The 18,291-nt window shown below is 46.6% G+C and overlaps 2 protein-coding genes across 4 annotated transcripts; one reads left to right on the forward strand and one right to left on the reverse strand.

The window, feature by feature from the left end:
- Nucleotides 1-2,439: 2,439 nt before the first annotated feature.
- On the reverse strand, nt 2,440-6,637 carry pth4 (parathyroid hormone 4). 2 transcript variants are annotated; one of them, XM_069190438.1, is made up of 4 exons: nt 6,487-6,637; nt 5,589-5,683; nt 5,188-5,293; nt 2,440-2,870 (listed from the first exon to the last, which is right to left on the reverse strand). In XM_069190438.1, exons 3-4 carry the CDS (start codon nt 5,271-5,273, stop codon nt 2,546-2,548), a joined length of 411 nt encoding a protein of 136 aa, XP_069046539.1. In that variant the 5' UTR covers nt 5,274-5,293; nt 5,589-5,683; nt 6,487-6,637; the 3' UTR covers nt 2,440-2,545. The 2 variants fall into 2 exon arrangements, with proteins under 2 accessions (XP_069046539.1, XP_069046538.1); XM_069190437.1 differs by having other exon boundaries at nt 2,440-2,873; nt 6,487-6,631.
- Nucleotides 6,638-9,072: 2,435 nt separating this feature from the next.
- On the forward strand, nt 9,073-16,130 carry LOC102691393 (serine/arginine-rich splicing factor 3). Of its 2 annotated transcripts, XM_015342497.2 has the most exons (7): nt 9,073-9,168; nt 10,484-10,516; nt 11,007-11,217; nt 11,687-11,821; nt 14,239-14,277; nt 14,542-14,628; nt 15,260-16,130. In XM_015342497.2, exons 2-7 carry the CDS (start codon nt 10,510-10,512, stop codon nt 15,285-15,287), a joined length of 507 nt encoding a protein of 168 aa, XP_015197983.1. In that variant the 5' UTR covers nt 9,073-9,168; nt 10,484-10,509; the 3' UTR covers nt 15,288-16,130. The 2 variants fall into 2 exon arrangements, with proteins under 2 accessions (XP_015197983.1, XP_006628538.1); XM_006628475.3 differs by lacking the exon at nt 10,484-10,516.
- The last annotated feature ends 2,161 nt before the right edge of the window (nt 16,131-18,291 follow it).

Genomic DNA, 18,291 nt, shown 5'->3' on the forward strand with positions numbered 1-18,291 from the left:
GCGGAGTTTTGTTAGTGTGACAGTCTCAGTGCTACAGCTGTGAAATCCAGTTGCAGCACAGCCTGTGTCCTGCTTCGAGGAGCCAGGCACTGTGGCCTGTCTTTCCCCTCTCCCCCTTCTGTCTCTCTGCAGATAGCGGGGCGCCGCCTGTGTGTTTGAGAGCAAGAAGGACAAAACGTGAGAGAGGAGTTCAGTCCAGGACACCGCAGTGAGGAAGTAAAGTAGTACAACATGTCCTGTACTAATCTGATAAAAAAAAGCAGCCGCGTAGTAGCTATTTGTCTGTGGGAAGTGTGCTGAGAGTTTTCATTCAAAGGCTAAAAATAGTGCCTGGAACAGTGGAAAATACAGTGCGCTAACTCACAGACCGCAGTCCGAACGGGCTCGGCCAGTGCGTGGATGCAAAACCGATACATTCATTTAGATGCCTGCAAAAAATGGAAAGTTAAAGAAGTATATGAACACACACCGTCTCGCACACAGACACACACACTCTCATACACATTCTCACACAGACACACACACTCTCAAACACACATCCTCTGGCAGAAACACACGCATTCTCACACAAACACACATATTCTCACAGAGACACAACACACAAACACACACATTCTCACACTGACACACACTCTCACACAAACAGACATTGTCACACAGACACACACACTCTCACCCAAACACACACTCTCACCCAAACACGCACTATCACACACATTGTCACACAAACACACACACATTAACACAGACACACACACCATTCTGCACATGGAAAAAATGAACATGTTTTTTCCATAAACACCAGATTCCAGCATTATTATTCCTGGCTTCTATAATCCTCCGCAATCCTCTGTGTGACCCTTAGGAAACATGTCATGGTACCAGCGTTCTGAAAGCAGGGGAATATCAGCAGGAGTGCCACGCAGACTGACTGGACTGAATGCTTGTAAGGGCACCTCCATCAGAACACAACGCGGCCTTCACATGAAGTACCGTAAAAGACACACAGGCGCTTTTTTCTGTAAAAGCCGACAGGTTCCAGGTCTTCACCAAACTGGCGCGACCTAGCGCCAGTGTGAGGCTGAGGCACAGGAAGGCAGAGGGCAGCAGAAGGCCAGACAAGGAGGCAAAGACAGGGCACCACTCTCAAACTGCGGGCGAATGCCATCACACGCCGGCACTGGGGCCACAGCACACCCCCCAGCAACAGGGCACAACGCCTGCTTTATTCACTGGGTCTGCTGGGGTGCTGGGCTTCGGGGCACAACAAGAGGAGGCAGCAAGGGGTTCCCATCGCTCTGTCACTTCATACCGCTCCCCCAAGATAAGGCAACGAGAGAACCCAGACACACAGAAAGCTGCTTCAGCATCCAATCTGTTTCATTTCCTTCCACTGGGCTTTATCTTCTGACACTTTCTGAGTAACCCGTTCGGACTCGGCGCCTTCGCAATGTGGTACGAGGAAGGTGATACAGGAAGCTGACAGAAACAAGAGACAAAAAAGTCCTAAAAGACAGGGTCCAATTGCACCGGAAGTAACCACCAGATTTTATTTTTTATCACGTTACCCGACAGTACATACAGTATGAATCTTCTCCTGTACAGAATGTCTATTTGCTCGCTCGTGTGTTTCACGCAGAACGCCTCGTCTGCAGGCAGGGTGAGGGGAGGAAATGGGCACATGGAGCTGTCAGAAAGGTGCCTTGAACTTCACCAAAGCGGAAGATTTAATCGGCTTATCAAACCCAATACAGCTCTACAATAATCCAGTTGTGATTCAAAAGCATCCTATTCATACAGCGAAGTGTAAATGTGTCAAGCAGGAGTATGTAGGGCCTTTGGAAAAGGAAGCTGTGCGGAAATCTCAGAGAGTGTTGCTGTCAGCAGTGCTTGCTCTTCTCCCTGCGAGCTCCTGGGGCCCCGGGGCTCTCTCCGAGCTCCTGAAGCTCTCCCCCGAGAAAGCCTCTGGCACAGGCAGTCTTCTCCCACAGCCGCCGTCTACTCCGCCGGTTCGTCTGAAAAAGCTGAAGCGGCCGTGCTTGCGACAGGGGACAGCGGACAGGGGCACACGGACGATCGTGAGCTGAGAGAAGGCGGCCAGTCCACAGATCACCCTGGGGTGATCAGAGGCCAAGCGAGTGAGACCCTAGAGAGAAGGGGGGGGGGGGGCTTTGCTCTCCAGGTCTTTCTTGGGGGTCTGAGCGAGAGAATCGGGTGACTAGGACGTCAGCCCTTCTTCTGTGCACAGAGGGCCTCTCTGACATCAGTGCCCGGCAGGCCGCAGTGCAGCACTGGCGGTGTCGCAGTCTGTCTTGTGGCTCGTGCTATACCTGCCTCTGCTTTCATCTCGCTCCAGCACTAAGAAACGTGTGTCAGGGATACGTCACAACACCGACATTTTCTTTTGCGCTTACCGCTGCACAAGAGAGAGGTCAGAAATCTAAACTAGACCAAATTTATTACCACTGGATGCATGCTGTAAATACAAATATACAAAGGTCTCGGTACAGATCAATGAAACTGGCAGCTGCTTGGCCCTGTGGGTCTAGTTCTCTCCGTCTCCGTGGTCCGTGCTGTCCTGCAGGCTGGTGAGGTGGGGCTTGTACAGGGCGCTCCACAGGGCCTGGAGGGAGCCCCTGCCCAGGAGGGACAGGAGCAGTCGCAGGGCCTCCCCCCGGCAGGTGGTGGGTCCGTGCGCCCCCTCTTCAGCAGGGGGGTCCCGCGCCGGGCTGGGGTCGCTGGGGTCGCTGAGGTCGCGGGTGCTGGCAGTGTGCAGACCCCCCATGGCGCTGGACAGCCAGATGAGTCTCTTCAGGCTCTGCATGGCCCGACCCTTGTCGTGCATGTACTGGTGCTCAGTCACAGCCCGCCTGCTAAAGACACACCGATCACTGTCCCACCTGCTAAAGACACACTGATCACTGTCCCACCTGCTAAAGACACACCGATCACTGTCCCACCTGCTAAAGACACACCGATCACTGTCCCACCTGCTAAAGACACACCGATCACTGTCCCACCTGCTAAAGACACACCGATCACTGTCCCACCTGCTAAAGACACACCGATCACTGTCCCACCTGCTAAAGACACACTGATCACTGTCCCACCTGCTAAAGACACACCGATCACTGTCCCACCTGCTAAAGACACACTGATCACTGTCCCACCTGCTAAAGACACACCGATCACTGTCCCACCTGCTAAAGACACACTGATCACTGTCCCACCTGCTAAAGACACACTGATCACTGTCCCACCTGCTAAAGACACACTGATCACTCCCCCGCCTGCTGAAGACACACTGATCACTCCCCCGCCTGCAGAGGACACACTGATCACTCCCCCGCCTGCAGAGGACACACTGATTGCTGGCGCACTCTAACTTGTAGAGTGCCTTGAGAATGCTCTGGGTTGAAAGTGCAACAATATAAGAATCTAATTGATTGATTGATTGATTCCCTAGTCCTTCACTCCCAAAGTCTTCAGCCTTTCTCTCTTCGGATTTTTAGCTTCCTTTTAATCTGGCTCTACAAAAACAGATTTGGAGCTGCAGACTCACATGTACTCACTTACATCCAGTTTAAAGTAATTCAATGACTGGCTTCATTCCATTGCCTGCAGATGTTTAAACACCTTTTAAAATCAATCAGGATTACTTAGATAAGGTGTAAACTGGTTTTGCTTCTCTGAAAACACAAAGATCAGCAGAAGTAGCTGTCCTGGTTATATTAAGAGTCTCAATTAGAAAAGGGATTGTTTTGGGTAATTCAGAAATGGGACAGATTATATAAAAACGGGGGAGATCTTCTCCACCTAGCCCTGTTCTTCTCAGCCTCGGGGTAATGCGCTTAAAAAATCATCTCTGTCGTATTTCTATATCGTTTCCCTGACTGAACACGTGGTTTGCACCCTGTCCACGCTGCACTGGGTTTTTACCAACCACGTGTTCCAAGACGTGCAAACCTGTCCGCGCGCCTTGTCAAATCGCTGTCCGTGCGGGACTGGGCACGAGCTGACTGCGCTTCCCTGCCCTCGAGCTGCGGGGACACGCTGAGCGCGCTCGGGCAGTGCGTGCGGCTCGTGCAGCACGGCCGGGAAGAGCTGGTACGGAGGGGGGTGGGGGGCGGAGCGGGAAGCGCATGTGCAGACCTCAGTGGGTCGGGCTCCGATTAATAATGTTATCTCTTGCTTTCATCAATTCAATTAAATTCAAGGTGCTTCGTTAGCATGTCTCTCGTGCATTTGATGTATCCACCCCCAGTTCCGTGTTATCTCGCCCTCACTCCACCTCCCTGTGTCCCCAGAGCAGCGGTCCCAGGCGGGTGCGATAGCGGTTTCGCGGACGGTTATTAGTCACACTTCAGCTCTTCGGCGCCTGTAGCAGCGCAGCGGCGGAGGAGGGGCGCGAGAGTGAACCTCTCCTCGCACTGCTCATTTATCGCCCCGTTTTCACCTCGTCCGCCTCGGCATGTCGGGGGTACCCCGTTCCCCACTGCCCGCAGCACGGGTCTGCACGCCTCACTCATCACTGCACGACTCAACAATATAAGCAAAGGCGGGGCGAGCGGCTTCGGCTTCTCAACACCTTAAGACTTTGACTTCATTGGACGCCCCCTAGTGTGAAAAGACCAAAATGCACCCGGACTGCTTGCAGCATAATTTCGACAACGCCGACAGAAGACCGCACTTTATTTCATCTTCCACCAGATGACGCCTATTGACCTAGAACAGCTCTGCAGCGCGTGCTGTCAAGCGCCGAAGCACCGGTACTGAGCTTTGCGACTCACGCAGCGCGTCAGGAACTTTGCCATGCGATTTTGGTCGTCTCTATGTTGTATTGCAGTATGTAACCTCCATTTAAAGTACCAGTGAGATTGTAGTTCTCCATGAATTACAAAGCAATTATATTGCTATACAGATAAATGACTTGAATAACAAATGCGTTAATTTCTGGAACGTTATTGTTATAACAAACAGCTTTAAAACCTTTTTCCAGCTGTTTCTGACTCAGATGAAGTGCAGCTGTTTATGCAGCTCCTAAGCAAACTCCCATTAATACAGTTATTTATTTACTTATTAATACATTAATTAATCAGTTAATTAATGGGCCAATCAATGTCTAGAGTCCAGACCAGTAGAGGCCACTGTGTTCCTCCTGCGCAGCTGAAACAGCACAACACTTACTTCTCGCTCTCCTGGGAGTTCGCCAGAGCCAAGACAATGCAGACCACGGCGATCAGAGCCTGGATTGCCCTCCGGGGCCGGAGCATCTTCCGAGCTGTGAGGAGACCTAGAGCACACAATCGGACACAATCAGTGAGCAGTTCAGCTCAGCACTTCCCTCGCCTGTAATCAATCGCTCACCAGTGGTTCACACTGATGGTTTCCTTAGGCAGAGCCAGGTGCCCGGTCAGTGAAGCCAGTGTGTAAGAGCACTGCTCCTGGAGAGCCAGCGTCCACCGGGTCGGATAACTCACCCCTGGATCAGCGATTCGGGATCGCCAGGAACATGCACGACGTTCGATGACACAGTTTAGATCCTCGAGACTTACAGGATTTTATTTTTACTTTATGGGACCAATTACCTGCTTAAGTGATCAAAATGAAATTCCTCCTTGTGTCCGTTAAGGGTGACGCACAGTGTAAACCCAGCTGGATTGTGGCTCCTCAGAGGCAGGGGCTGGACATAAAGGAAATAAAGCAATTTCTTAAGAAATAAACACCAAAAAAAAAAAGGAGAACATGCTGGTTAAGACAAGGTGCAGAGATCTGTCTTGGTGAAAACTGTATGACTCTACTATTTATCTAGCATCTAAAACCAGTGTTTTAGGTCAAACCAGCAATGTGTTCTTCTAAGTCAGAACTTCACCCAGCTCACTGCGTTAGTGGAGTGGAGTCCGTTAACTAATTAAACTGGAAAAATAGCAGTTAAAATGGCAAATTCCGTAGTCAACAACAACAACCACAACAATCTCAATTAGTCCTGTTATTAGGCCAATTAAGGGCTCAGCGATGTAACTGAAAGCGCGGCAGGACTGAGAGACCCCAGTTTAAGCAATGCAATCTGTCCTGGGCTGCAGTCTCCTGTTCTGCGATTGCATAATTGTCTTTCCAACTCATAATAATATAGCACAGGTACATCACAAAAAACAGATTTTCAAAAAATGTATTGTAATTTGCCATGTATTTTTTTTCTTTGGTAAAATAGAAAAAACATGTGTGTCCCAAAATTATGTCAGACAGGCAGACAGACAGATGGACGGACGGACGGACAGACAGACAGGCGGACAGACAGACAGACAGGAGACAGATAGACAGACAGGCGGACAGACAGGTGGACAGGGGGACAGATAGACAGACAGGCGGACAGACAGGTGGACAGGGGGACAGATAGACAGACAGACAGGCGGACGGACAGGTGGACAGGGGGACAGACAGACAGACAGACGGACAGACCGGCAGGCAGTGTGGAGGTGTACTCACAGCGCAGCGTTGCCGGGGGGCACAGATGCTGCGGTCGTGCAGGGGCACTCTGCTCTGTCAGCTGGGTTCCTCGGTCCGGCACTCCTGTCGCTCTGTAACTGAGCCCGGTACCAGCTGCTGCCTTTAATACCCCAGCCCTCAGCCAGAGGACAATAGCGCCTCCGTGGGGGGGGCCCACTAGGTGTCACTGACACCTGCTGCATCATCGCCAGGGTACTCCTCTCCTCCATCCTCCTGTCAGTCCCCCAGCTCAGTGCCAGCGTGCGGGGGGCAGGTGATGAGGACCTGCCATTGTCTGGCGAATTAATCCCCCACCCTGCCCATTGTAATGCTAACAAGAGGCTGAGTCGGAAGACACAATCAGCTTTATCAGGAGGGTTTTAAGGTGATTTATGCATTCTCCTTTTAATTTTGAAACACCGTCAGAGATTGCTTTCTAGTTTAATCTTCTAGACTGAAGTACTTTTAAATCAATCCCCTCTGTTTTCCCCTTTTATCTGCTGAATGGTTTTGTGCAGATGTGCTGCGCTGCTCAGGCAAATCCTTTCAGATCCAGGAGCGTTCGATCTCTTGGTACCTGAGCACCCCTGAGCCACACGGCGAGGCTGAACATGGTGTTGAATTGGGGATGAGGCTGGACTGAGAGAGTGCACCAGCTTTCCCCTGCACGCTGCCTGGTTTCAATAGACACTCTCTTCCCTGGAAGAAAAATCAGAAAACTAAAAACAGATTTTAAAAGGTCGATGGGATTGTAAATGACAGTGTGTGTTTTTGTAAATGCGTAAGATAGATACGCCAAATAGGTCTCAAATAGGTCTTCTCCAGTGGTGGGATCTCATATAGGTATTGTTGCAGTGGAAACACAGAGCCAGGCAGCAGTGTGTCAGTGGCTCCAGGTTTACCACCTTCACCACAGAGGGAATGCCATTGTGCAGCGGCTCAGTGGAGAAGCTCATTGTCTGAAGCAAAGGCACAAGAGCTCTCAACCTTTTCTTTAGCTAAAAATAACAGGACTCACAACAGCTCCCCGTGCAGTTAAGATGCCATGGCCTGGGAGCTTTACAATAACTAAACAACTGGATAGCAACTTCCAGCACAAAACCCAACCTTCCTCTTCAGAGGTCCTAATTAAGATGTCCGCTCTGCAGGTTTCAATAGGTTTCCCAGGTGGTTCTGAAGACACCCTACACCATCTCTCCCAGGAATGGTGCTGGCCTGCCTGCACCAAGACCTCTTGATTACCACTTCTTGTCTTAATGGCCTCCTGTTGGCCGGTATCCCTCTGCGAGGCATGTAGCACAGCTGATGAGAGAGTGCTGATGGCTGCATCGCTCTCACCAGGGACAATTCGGAGGTCGGCTGCTCTGCTCCACTGCTCCAGAGAGAGTCCTCTCCTGAGTCCAGTGGGCTGAGGGGCCCCTTTGTTCTGCAATTACAAAAGGGATTCTTTTCAGCTCCTACTGCCACAGGCTAGCAACCAGTCAGGCAGCCCTTCCACCTGCAAGAACAGAGCGCCACCCCCAGGCTCGTCACAGCTCTGGGAGAGGAGGTGGAACAAACAATCATTCCCCTCAATTCAGCATCGCCTGGAGGGGCCTGATTCGTATCCCTGTCTTTATTTCCAGACCTCTCTAGTCCCGCCACAGCACCTCCCCGTTTCCATAACCCCAGACTCCAGGACCCCCCACCTCCCCACAAAACCCAGCCCAGCAGGATCTTCCGTACCCTGGATCTTACATTTGCTTGCAGACACCGTCATCAAAAATGCCTTTTCCCCTTGAAGCTAACACCAACTCACCTAGCAATTGATCTATATTCAGTTCTTATTGTCTGAAACACAAACACGAACCAAAGGACACAAGTGAAAACTATGCAGAAGTGCAATGAAACCTGAGGAGAGGAGGCACTCTTTTACACAAAGGATTGGGGAGTATGGAACAAGCTGCCCAGCCACGTGGGAGCTGATACCCAGGCTTCTGTGGAAACAACTGGTTGAAATCCTTCTATCAGTTAGTTTCTAACTAACAAATGGGTTCGGTTGGCTAAATTGCCCCTTTTCAATTCAAACTAGTTTTGTGTAACAATTCCTGTACAAGGCTATAGTTCCAGTACAGTAGAAAGCATTATTAAAATATCCAAAATTCTGCTAAAATTAAAATCTGCTTCTACCAAATCTGTATACTTTTATGAGTCACCGAATAATGACGTAAATTCAGCTTGAACAGTTTTGAGTAATGCTCTGAGCTTGTTTTATATATCACTCTGTCAGAAAATGACCTTTGTGGATTTCTGGATGGACTATTTGAAGTTCAGTAATAATATTTTACTTGACTGTGGCACAAATACAGATGAAAACAAACATTTAAGTTGATAAAGGAAAATATTCAATGGGGAACTTAAACTCTTAAACTCCCAAACACCAAAACACAGGCACAAATAATCTGAAATTCAGTACTTTTTTTCTGAAATTCAGTACTATACTCCCGTCAAGCAGGTCGCAGCCGATTATACGTCATGATTCATCGCATATCGTCTCGGCGTGATGGCGCAAACCGATGGCGCAGTATAAATTAGAATTTCCGGCCAGGCGCCATTTCGTGTTTCCCGTCAGGAGAAGCAGCGCGTCAGGGAGAGGGAGAGACGGAGGAGCACGGCAAGAACAACAATTCATAAAATAAATCGGTGAGTGATGGAGGCGCTGCCTTCACAGATTATATAATAATTATTGCTTTGAACAAAAACAAACAAAAAAGTCCATTTTAGTGTGCTCTAGTATTTGTTTTGCAACAATACGAAACGGCAATGGTTGTGCTTGTAGGGACTGTGGCCGCCATCTTTGTTCTCCGGTGCATGCGGCTTCGTTGTAACAAAGCTTATCGTTTTCGGTCCACGGTTGTACAGAAAATGACGAAGAGCGTCTTCTTAACCGCCAAAATACTTACAAAACGCTCACTGTGATTACTTGTTACCGAAACGCGGGTTTTAGGAAAGTAGGTTAATCGTAGCGGTGTGCATTTGCACGCAGCATTCGCCATTTTAACAATGAACAAAGGCGCCTGTACGAGGTAAAGGGGTGTGTTACTTTTTATAGGGATATTATTTTTAAGGTAAGTTTTTTTTTTCTCAATTTACTGATTTGAATTTAATCTTAGCCGTGTGTAGGCCTCTTTGCGAATAATGTAGCTCAGTTTGATTTAAACTACTCACGGCTAGGGCATTCGATTACATTCTTTATTTTCAGGTGTTGATGCATTTTTGTAACTCGGAATAAAATATCCGAGAGCATGGTTTTTTTTTCTTGGTGGGGGGTGGACATCACGAAGTATCGATTTTGAATACTGAATCTGTGCAAGGTAGTTTACTCAAACAGCAAATCACGTGCTGAACCATCTGCAATGGGATTATTAATGGTAATTTTGAGGTGACCGAAAGAATCTGATGGATTGGGACTCTTGAGACCTGGACGGGGATTCCTGTATTGGGGTGACTGATTCAAAGCGCGGGGAGACGTTTACCTCCCCGGGCAGGTAACCCGAGCCCTCTGTGGCTGACGTCACTCCGCCAAAGTGGAGTGGGAGGGTGTCCTCCATGCTCGGTGATTTTAGCTCCGATGGGTGTTACTCCTAGTTCAGAGGTAGCCATGTGCTGCACTCATTTTTATAGCCAACTGAAAATACTCACTGCTTAAATATATACCGTGATTTCAGTAGTCAAGAATCTCGGGTGCAGTGAAGGTAGAAGAAACTCACCCTCCAGGATCGGGGGTGAATATCTGGCTTAATACGTGTTGTCTGCCCACCTCCCCTGCACAGAGAAAAAGCCGTGGGCTCGGCTTTCGTGGAGAGTTTTGCATTTTCATATTAGGCTATTTCAAGTCTTATTAGGTGTTTTATCACTTGCTCTGTTGTAAGCATAATGTAATGTGGATCTTCAATGATTTGATGTTTGGCAAATGTGTAATGACTTGAAAATTAAAACTAGACAATTCTTCTTTCAGTGTTTAGAAAATTGGGGCCTGTTGAAATGGGAGGTAAATACAAGGCTTTATTTATACATTGCATGCTACAGCTAAGACTATAGTACCATGTGCCCCTGTCCCCTCCCATCCCACAGCAGATTAAACGTTTTGCTTTAAAAAAAATGAAAACCCTGCATCCACATTACTGGCCTGAAAGTGCTTGAAGTAGCTTTTTTCGGTCTGTTCACCTTTGGGGGGGGGATGAAAAGCAGCTGCTTCAGGGGTTCTCTGGCTGGGGAACCTGGTGGTGTTCTTAGGTGTTAAGTGGGACAGTTGCATGTTAAGTGTTCCAATGCTTCTTTTAATACTTCTTTCAATTTCTCTCTCCTGCCCCCCCCCTCCCCTCCCCACCCCACCCCCAACAAATTGATCATTTCAAATTAAAGACATTAAATCCCGTTTCATTTGTCAGATTAGTGCTATTCTGTGCTTTGCAATATTTTTACACCGCCGAGTATCATTTTGGGGGGTTTTCAGCGGTGCCCTTTGTTCTCTTTTCCAGATCCCACCATGCACAGAGACTGTCCTCTTGACTGCAAGGTGTACGTTGGTAACCTTGGCAACAATGGAAACAAGACAGAGCTAGAGCGAGCTTTTGGCTACTATGGGCCACTGCGTAGCGTGTGGGTGGCCCGGAATCCCCCCGGCTTTGCCTTTGTGGAGTTTGAGGACCCGCGAGATGCTGCGGACGCTGTGCGAGAGCTCGACGGAAGGTATCGGACTCGGCTCATTCTCCAGAGGGGTTGTCTGACGTGGCTGACCTTAACACCTCTTCCCTTCCCATGGACAAGATTTTCAGTCATGCGTGTATGGCATGCCTAACTAATTTTTATGGTCACCTGAGGAGTTCTCAGTGCTTTGTAGCTGTGTGATTATTTCCTGAGTGTATGTAGGCATCAGTAAGCTGTGGGGTGCCATTTGATCAGGTGGCCGAGTTAGAGTACAGCACTTTTTCTGGGGTTCCAAGGTATTTGTTTCAATGTTACCCAGCAGTGTGGTTGTGTGGGTGCACTTTATGTAAAGCATTTTGTTGCCATTAAGGTGGGGGGTTGATAAGGCTGCTGGGTTTTGGGTGTCTTTGCCCTGTTAGACCACAAGTGTTGGCAGGGGGCTAGGAGTTCCTGTTGTCCATGGTAGCCATGTGTTGTGGCTTAATTCAGTGTCTTGGCATTTCGTCCACAGGACGCTTTGTGGTTGCCGGGTGCGAGTTGAGTTGTCCAATGGGGAGAAGCGAACACGAAACCGAGGACCGCCGCCTTCCTGGAGCCGGCGCCCAAGGGATGACTATCGCCGACGCAGTCCGCCACCTAGACGCAGGTATTAACCCTGTCCGTCAGCGAGCTAGTCTAGTTACGTGTTGACTAGAGGGAAACAATTTAGGTCCTTAAATTGTTAATCCTTTGCAGTTTTGGAAAGTAATTCTTACTAAACGGACTTTGATGCAAAGTTACTTAACCTTTTTCTCTCCCAAGATTATAGTTCCTTCAGTGCTATGTCCTGTAGCATCTTGTTGCATAGTCTTAAATTGACAATTTGGTCAGTGTCCTTATAGGCTTGAGTGTTTCAGATGGGGAAAATGCTTTAGAAGTAGGATAAACATGTCTTGTCTCCTTTATTTTGCTGATAGGAGGGGCATGCAAGTGCTGTTTTTAATATGCAATTTCATCCTCATTGTCATTGTTAGTCACTTAACAGTGAGACTAGATCATTAATTAGGAAGGTCAGTTTTGAGACTTAAGGTGGGGATCTGGGGAGGGGTTAATGGTGGTCAATTTAAAACCAGTTTAGAATTCAGTGTAGTAAAATAGGACTGGGCATTTCTCATTAAAGGAAATTAATACTGTTAAACATTTTATATTGTAGACTTGACCCAAATGTTTTTTTGTGAATGGTAAAATCTCTACAGGATTTCTCACTTTTTACTTGGTTTAGCTTTCTTTTATATTAAACCCCAAATTTTGACCTTGTTTTCCTAAGTTCAAGCACTTAGGAATGTTTGTGAAACCTGCTGCATATCTACTTGCTGATATAAAGAACTTGTTAAATGTAGGTGTGATCAGAAACCATGTCCATGTTGGCCTTTTGCACTCCTCTTCAAACCCTGATTCAGTTCTGATTGGAAGATTGTCAAGAAAGCCCAGTTCTATTCTTGTTGGCCTTTGCCGTAACTTTTAAAGGGGGAAGTTTGAGAATGCTAGATTGGTTGTAATGATAGCTTTTGTTTTTCATTTTTGAAGGTTGCTTTTTTATTTACCATCTATATTAATAAAAATGAACCCCGTTGCAGAGTCACCATCATGCCTCTTCTCACCACCCTCTGAGTCAGTCAACTAGCCCTCTTTCAGCGTCATGTGACCACTGACCAGCGTGCCCCAATCAGCTTGGCTGGTGTCGTATCACATGACCCAGGCATGGCCAGTCGTCAGGTTGCACCGCCCATTGGTTCCTGAGCATGCTGTGTTCTCTCAGCCTCCTCTCCAACCTTAACCCAATCGGCAGCGGCCTACCTCACATTCCCGACCAATCAGCTGTTTACTTTTCCAAATGTCTACACAACAACCTACAGCAGCAGCCCTCGGCTAACCAATAAAAGCAGGAAAAATCCACAGCCAGCCCCCATCCGCCAACCAACTAAACACCTCGCAACATCTGGCAAATCCTTTTCTGCAAATTCTACCTTCCTGGCCGCCAGTGTGGCATCCCTCGCCATTTCTAGCTTGTTGAAAACCAAAAGACTAGTAAGTTTTTCCTGCTTAATACAGTTTACTGCTGGTTACAGTTTAAAAGAGTAAGCTGCTTCATGACAAGATTGACTTGTTAAACTTGTTTTTAATCGAAGGTTGGCATTAGTTCAGTTTTAGGTAGTTTTAAAGGTGGATAATTGTCCATTTTCATCCAGGGCTGAGCAGCTTAATTTGACTTCTAGGAGGCACATGTTGATGTCTTGAATTTATCAGTGTGCTGAGATTTTGCTCTGTTTTTAATAATGGACTTTTGTCACCCTTTAAAGTGTAAAGATGGTAAATGTAAAATTAACCGAGGTAAGAAATTAATCAGATCACTTTTTTTCCTTGTATTACCTTGTGGACAAGAATTGCTTTAAAGTACAGTTTGAGCTGGGTATGTGCACAAGATGTTTCTTTGTTAGTTAAGGCTGTAGTTTCCTGCTGTCCTCCATTCTTCTTTTTGTTCCACTAAAGCTTAGTTTTTGCAGGATTTTGATTAGTGGATTTTCATTGGATTTTTTTTCAGTAAAGCATAGAAGCACCTTTTAGACTTTCCTGGTTGAAAGCTGTGTAGTTTGTGGGAGTAAAAGGTGCTCTTGTTAGTACTGAAGTATTTCTCTTACTGTATGCGAAGGACTGCCAAATTTCATAGGACAGAAGCTGGAGTGCCACAATGAATTGCACTTGCACGTAGGTCAGACTCTCCACATTTGGGCATTGAAGATTCAGAAGTAGGTTTGAGGTTTCCCTTTTCTTAAGGGAGAAATGCAGGGCCCTGTGGTGGCCAGTGTGCCTTCTTGTTTGCTATAAACCCGCCTGTCCTTGCTTCACTTCAGTGCCAGAGAGGCCCTGTAGTAGCTGTGGCTGAGCCCTGGCCTTGTCCGCCAGGCAGAGCGTTAGGTGGTAGGGTGTAGAGGGAGCTGGGGTCGGTCTGCAGTGTGAAAGGCTTGGTGCAGTGGACTACAGCTGCAGGGAGCCTCTGTGTGATGCTGTTCTTCTAACTTCTAGATCTCCACGCAGGAGGAGTTTCAGTCGGAGCCGTAGCAGGTGAGAAACAAATCTTCCTGACCTCTCCCGCCGAACCACCTGATCAATTTCCAGTAGGATGTGTCTATTTAGAAAGATAACATTGGCAATCAGATGTGCCCCTGTGTCTTGCATTGTTTGAAACGAGTGGTAGCTTGAGCCCTGAAAGGTTGTCTTCTACTAGCTTGGTTTTCCTGCATTGATTGAAGTACTGTTGTCTGCTATTCCAGAGTGCATAACTTTCCTAGACTGTGCAGCACACCTGTTACTTTTCCCCCCCCACAGATCTCTCTCTAGAGACAGGAGGAGGGAAAGATCTCTGTCTCGGGACAGGAACCACAAACCCTCACGCTCCTTCTCCAGATCGCGCAGGTAGGTGTTGATTATCCTCCTGCTGGGCTAGGGGAGTGCCAGCCTGTGCTGCTGCTCACTTGGCAACTTTTCTTTCATAGAAAGTGTTCAGTATGGAGTCATTTTGGCTAGTTGTAGGTCCTGTACATCATTTACAAGAACCAGGACTGCCTTCCAGTATCTTGGACCAGGGGTGTTTAGCAAGAATGATGTTCAGGGGATCTCCAGAGAAAACGGCAACTTTCCCAAATAGCTCTGGTAAAGTCCTGAGGGGGATTAACCCACAAACTTTTAAGCACTGTTATGAGCTGCCATACATATGGCCAAGCTCTTTTGGGAAAGATGTTATGCTTACCTTCATTTTTACAATATTAGTATAAAACGTGTACTTTGTCACTCCTATCAAAACTTGCTTTCCGAAATCTGCAAGACTAGTAACACTACTAAAATTAATTTCATGGTCAGGGGTGAAGATGTAATAAGTTGCTACTGGTCTTTCAGTAAACGCCAAAGGTTTTTCTTGAAAAGTTCTTAAGATTAGCATTGACATCAATCATGGATGTAAAGATTATAACGCATTTAGTTTTTTGAAGGCGCATGTTTCATCTTTCTTGGATCAACTGGAAATGATTCGTTTTTCTCTTCTCTCCAGCCGTTCTAGGTCTACCGAAAGGAAGTAACGGAAGGACAGTGGAATTTTTAAACACCGTGGTCATCCCTTATTTACCATAAACTAGATGTGCTTTTTTTAAAGATTTGTTTTAGCTGTTTAGTTTGCTTTTTTTGGTGACATGCAAGGTAAAAGCTACTATAGTGTCTGTAAGTGGGAGCTGTTTTGAGATCTGTGCTGTACAGAGGAAATACCAGTGATAGCAATTTTGTGAGATGTTCAGTCTCCTAGTACCATTCCATTCACCTTGCATAGAAATTAAAATGTTTTCCTAAAGTGGTTGTGTGCGCATCAATTTAAAAATTGGGTGGGTGGGATTTGGAAGGTGTGGAGCAGGCAGTAAGGCAGGCATGACCTCTGGGTGGGGGGGGTTGATGGGGCAGGAGAGTATGTTTCTAAGAACAGCATCGTAGTACTGTTCTTGGTTTATTGGGACAAGGTTAATCGGGTTTAGATTTCTCATCTCTTGTGGAGAAAATGAGCAATTTTGAAGGGATGCGAGGAGCTTTCCTTCTTAAATAGTGGAAGTGTAGAGGGGGAGGTTGTAGCCAACAACCCGAAAGTTTCCTGCAGTCTTTCCTGTCCTCCGTTTTCCGAAGTATGCATTGGCGTAGCCGTCGTTAAGGAGCCACTGGAGGAAGAACGGTTCTGGTTTTGCTCTTTTGGTCTGTCCTCCTGTGTCACTTCGCTGTTCACCTATAAGGTGATGTTGCTGTTCAGTGTGCAAAGGAGGAGTAGAATCCTTTTGTGGATTAATGAAGAAATAAACTTTGTTACGGTCTGATCCTTTGTTTTTGTTTCTGCTATTTGTACTGTTTGTAATTACCTTTGAATTAAAAATTTGGCTACAGAATTGTTGTCCGGGTTCTGGAGTACATGGTTACAGTTTTTTGCGATCTTGTAACCTTAAGGTTATATGTCAGAGTAAGATTTTTAAATGTTCCAGCTTTTAATGGATTTGGTGTGGCAGTGCCTTATATGGAAACTAATTTTTATCTTCAGTACTGGAAAGTTTACAGTAGTGCTGCAAATGTAACTTCTGCAGTAATACACCATTTAGGCTCTTTTAAAAAGACCTTAAGATGAATGTTATCAGTAGTCCTTAATATTTCAGGTGGGTAGCTGCATCTGCATGCATAGGCCGTGTGACACCTGAAGAAGACTCCACGGCTGAAACTTTTTCTTCTCTCTTCAGCATGGAATAAACCATTACTTGTTCCTTTGTGTCCTCTTAATATTGTTTAGAATCTCTCCACAAGAGGGCACTATTCCATAATAGGTGCCTGAAATTTCTAGTCCATCTTGCTGATAAATTTGCTTAAGACTTTAAAATGGTGGCATGTTCAGTTTCATGTGAAACTTGCTTTATGGTGAAGTTCCCATCCTTGGAATGGGGATATATCTAATGTGCTCTATTGGAGTGTGGAGACCACAGCAATACTTTTACTTCCATTTGTAAAAGTGGAGTGATTGAACCATTTTCAAAAGATGTTCAGTTTTTACATATCCTTATTTATTGATTGGAGTTTCCCAAGAAAAATCCATTTTAAGTCCCATTCTTCAGTGGTGTGTAGGGATGTTGGTAATATCTTAATGTGGGAGTGGAGTATGCTCTGCATTTATTAACTTGCATTGTCAGTTCAGTGCTACATTCCTTGGGTGAATGCTAATGGAATTTAGAGCTGAAACTTGTGCATATTTTTAATGCACACATGTGCAAGGCTTTGGTCTTCACCTAACCTATTAATCCTTAAGGCAGACCGTTGCAATTAGCTGTAAGTGCAAGCTACAGGTCAGGGTTTATTCTTCATACCAGCAATAGTTGTGAAATGGCTGTTATTGATGTCACCCACTATAGGAATTTGTGAACTCAAATCAGAGCTGCTGTAGTTCTGATATGTTACAGAAGAGCTGTATAGCTGAGACTGTAATTGTAAATCCCATGGAGACCCCTTCATCCTGTCAGACCCCTCAGGCTCCGTGCCCTTATTTCTTCAGTACAGCACCTGAGTGCCCTGGAGAGTGGGAGCTGGAGTGAGTCCCAACCTTATCTGTACAGCGCATCAAAATCCTTTGCAATGTGAAGCACTATTCCTAGCACCCAGTCTTTCAAGTTTTGAATGAAGTACATTAATTCCTGACAAACACATGCTTTAGTAAGAGGGTTGTCTACTGTAGTGTTCATTCTGTAGATGCCACAGAGCACACTTACCTCCTGAGGAGATGTTCACCACACTGGGTTTCCTCATCATGGCATATTTGTGTGGGTCAAAGCTTTTTTTTCAGGGGTGGGGAGCTGGTGCCTTGTGGGCCCTAGCAGTTCATGTCTGTCAACCCAAGGAGTGGCAGGCTGTTCCTGTCTGTTATCCAATCGTCCTGATTACTCAAATCAGAATTATTCCAAACCTGGCCTCTTCAGCCACTAAGCAAACTTCTGTTAAGGCTGTGTGACAAAGAAAACAAAGTTGTGGTCGAGGCAGTAAACCTATGAAATTGGGGATATTCATATTTTTCAGAGATGTTTAATCTCCAATGGTCAGATTACACAGATATGTGCTGAATTAACTATTGAGTCAGTGAACTAACCTAATACTGTCCTGACATTCCGCATAATTCTTCCAGGACATCAGCCAGAGGTTTATGATGTGCTGGCAAAACATGCAAACTCTGCACATAAGGTTCCCCCTTTTGGACTCGAGAACTGTAAGCAGTGCTTACTTCCACATTCCCATACCTTCTCTGCATTATTTGAAGCTGGTTTTTTTATTGTAGGATGATGTGCTCTTATTTGTTACAGGTAATAATGCATAATTCCCTGGCGGGTAATTCAGCATCAGACCAGGATGCTCTAGTAATAACGCAGGCCAGCAGCCTGGGGCTGAGAGAACAGGGTCAAGATGATTTAATTCCTGCCATTCACTCTGCCTTTGGGGCCGTGGTTGAGGAGAGGAGGCAGTCGGCGCCTAGTAAGACAGACGGATGAATCATTTTCTCCCCAGACAAGACAGTAGTTG

This window comes from Lepisosteus oculatus, chromosome 5 (assembly GCF_040954835.1).
Source record: "Lepisosteus oculatus isolate fLepOcu1 chromosome 5, fLepOcu1.hap2, whole genome shotgun sequence".
NCBI lineage: Eukaryota > Metazoa > Chordata > Actinopteri > Semionotiformes > Lepisosteidae > Lepisosteus > Lepisosteus oculatus.

Coding starts and splice junctions, on each gene's coding strand:
- pth4 (XM_069190437.1), bottom strand. CDS start 5,273: ATGCTCCGGCCCCGGAGGGCAATCCAGGCTCTGATCGCCGTGGTCTGC. Junction 2,874..5,187: donor AACTCCCAGGAGAGCGAGAA/GTAAGTGTTGTG, acceptor GTGTGTCTTTAG/CAGGCGGGCTGTGACTGAGC.
- LOC102691393 (XM_015342497.2), top strand. Junction 14,278..14,541: donor TTCAGTCGGAGCCGTAGCAG/GTGAGAAACAAA, acceptor CCCCCCCCACAG/ATCTCTCTCTAGAGACAGGA. Junction 14,629..15,259: donor TCCTTCTCCAGATCGCGCAG/GTAGGTGTTGAT, acceptor TCTTCTCTCCAG/CCGTTCTAGGTCTACCGAAA.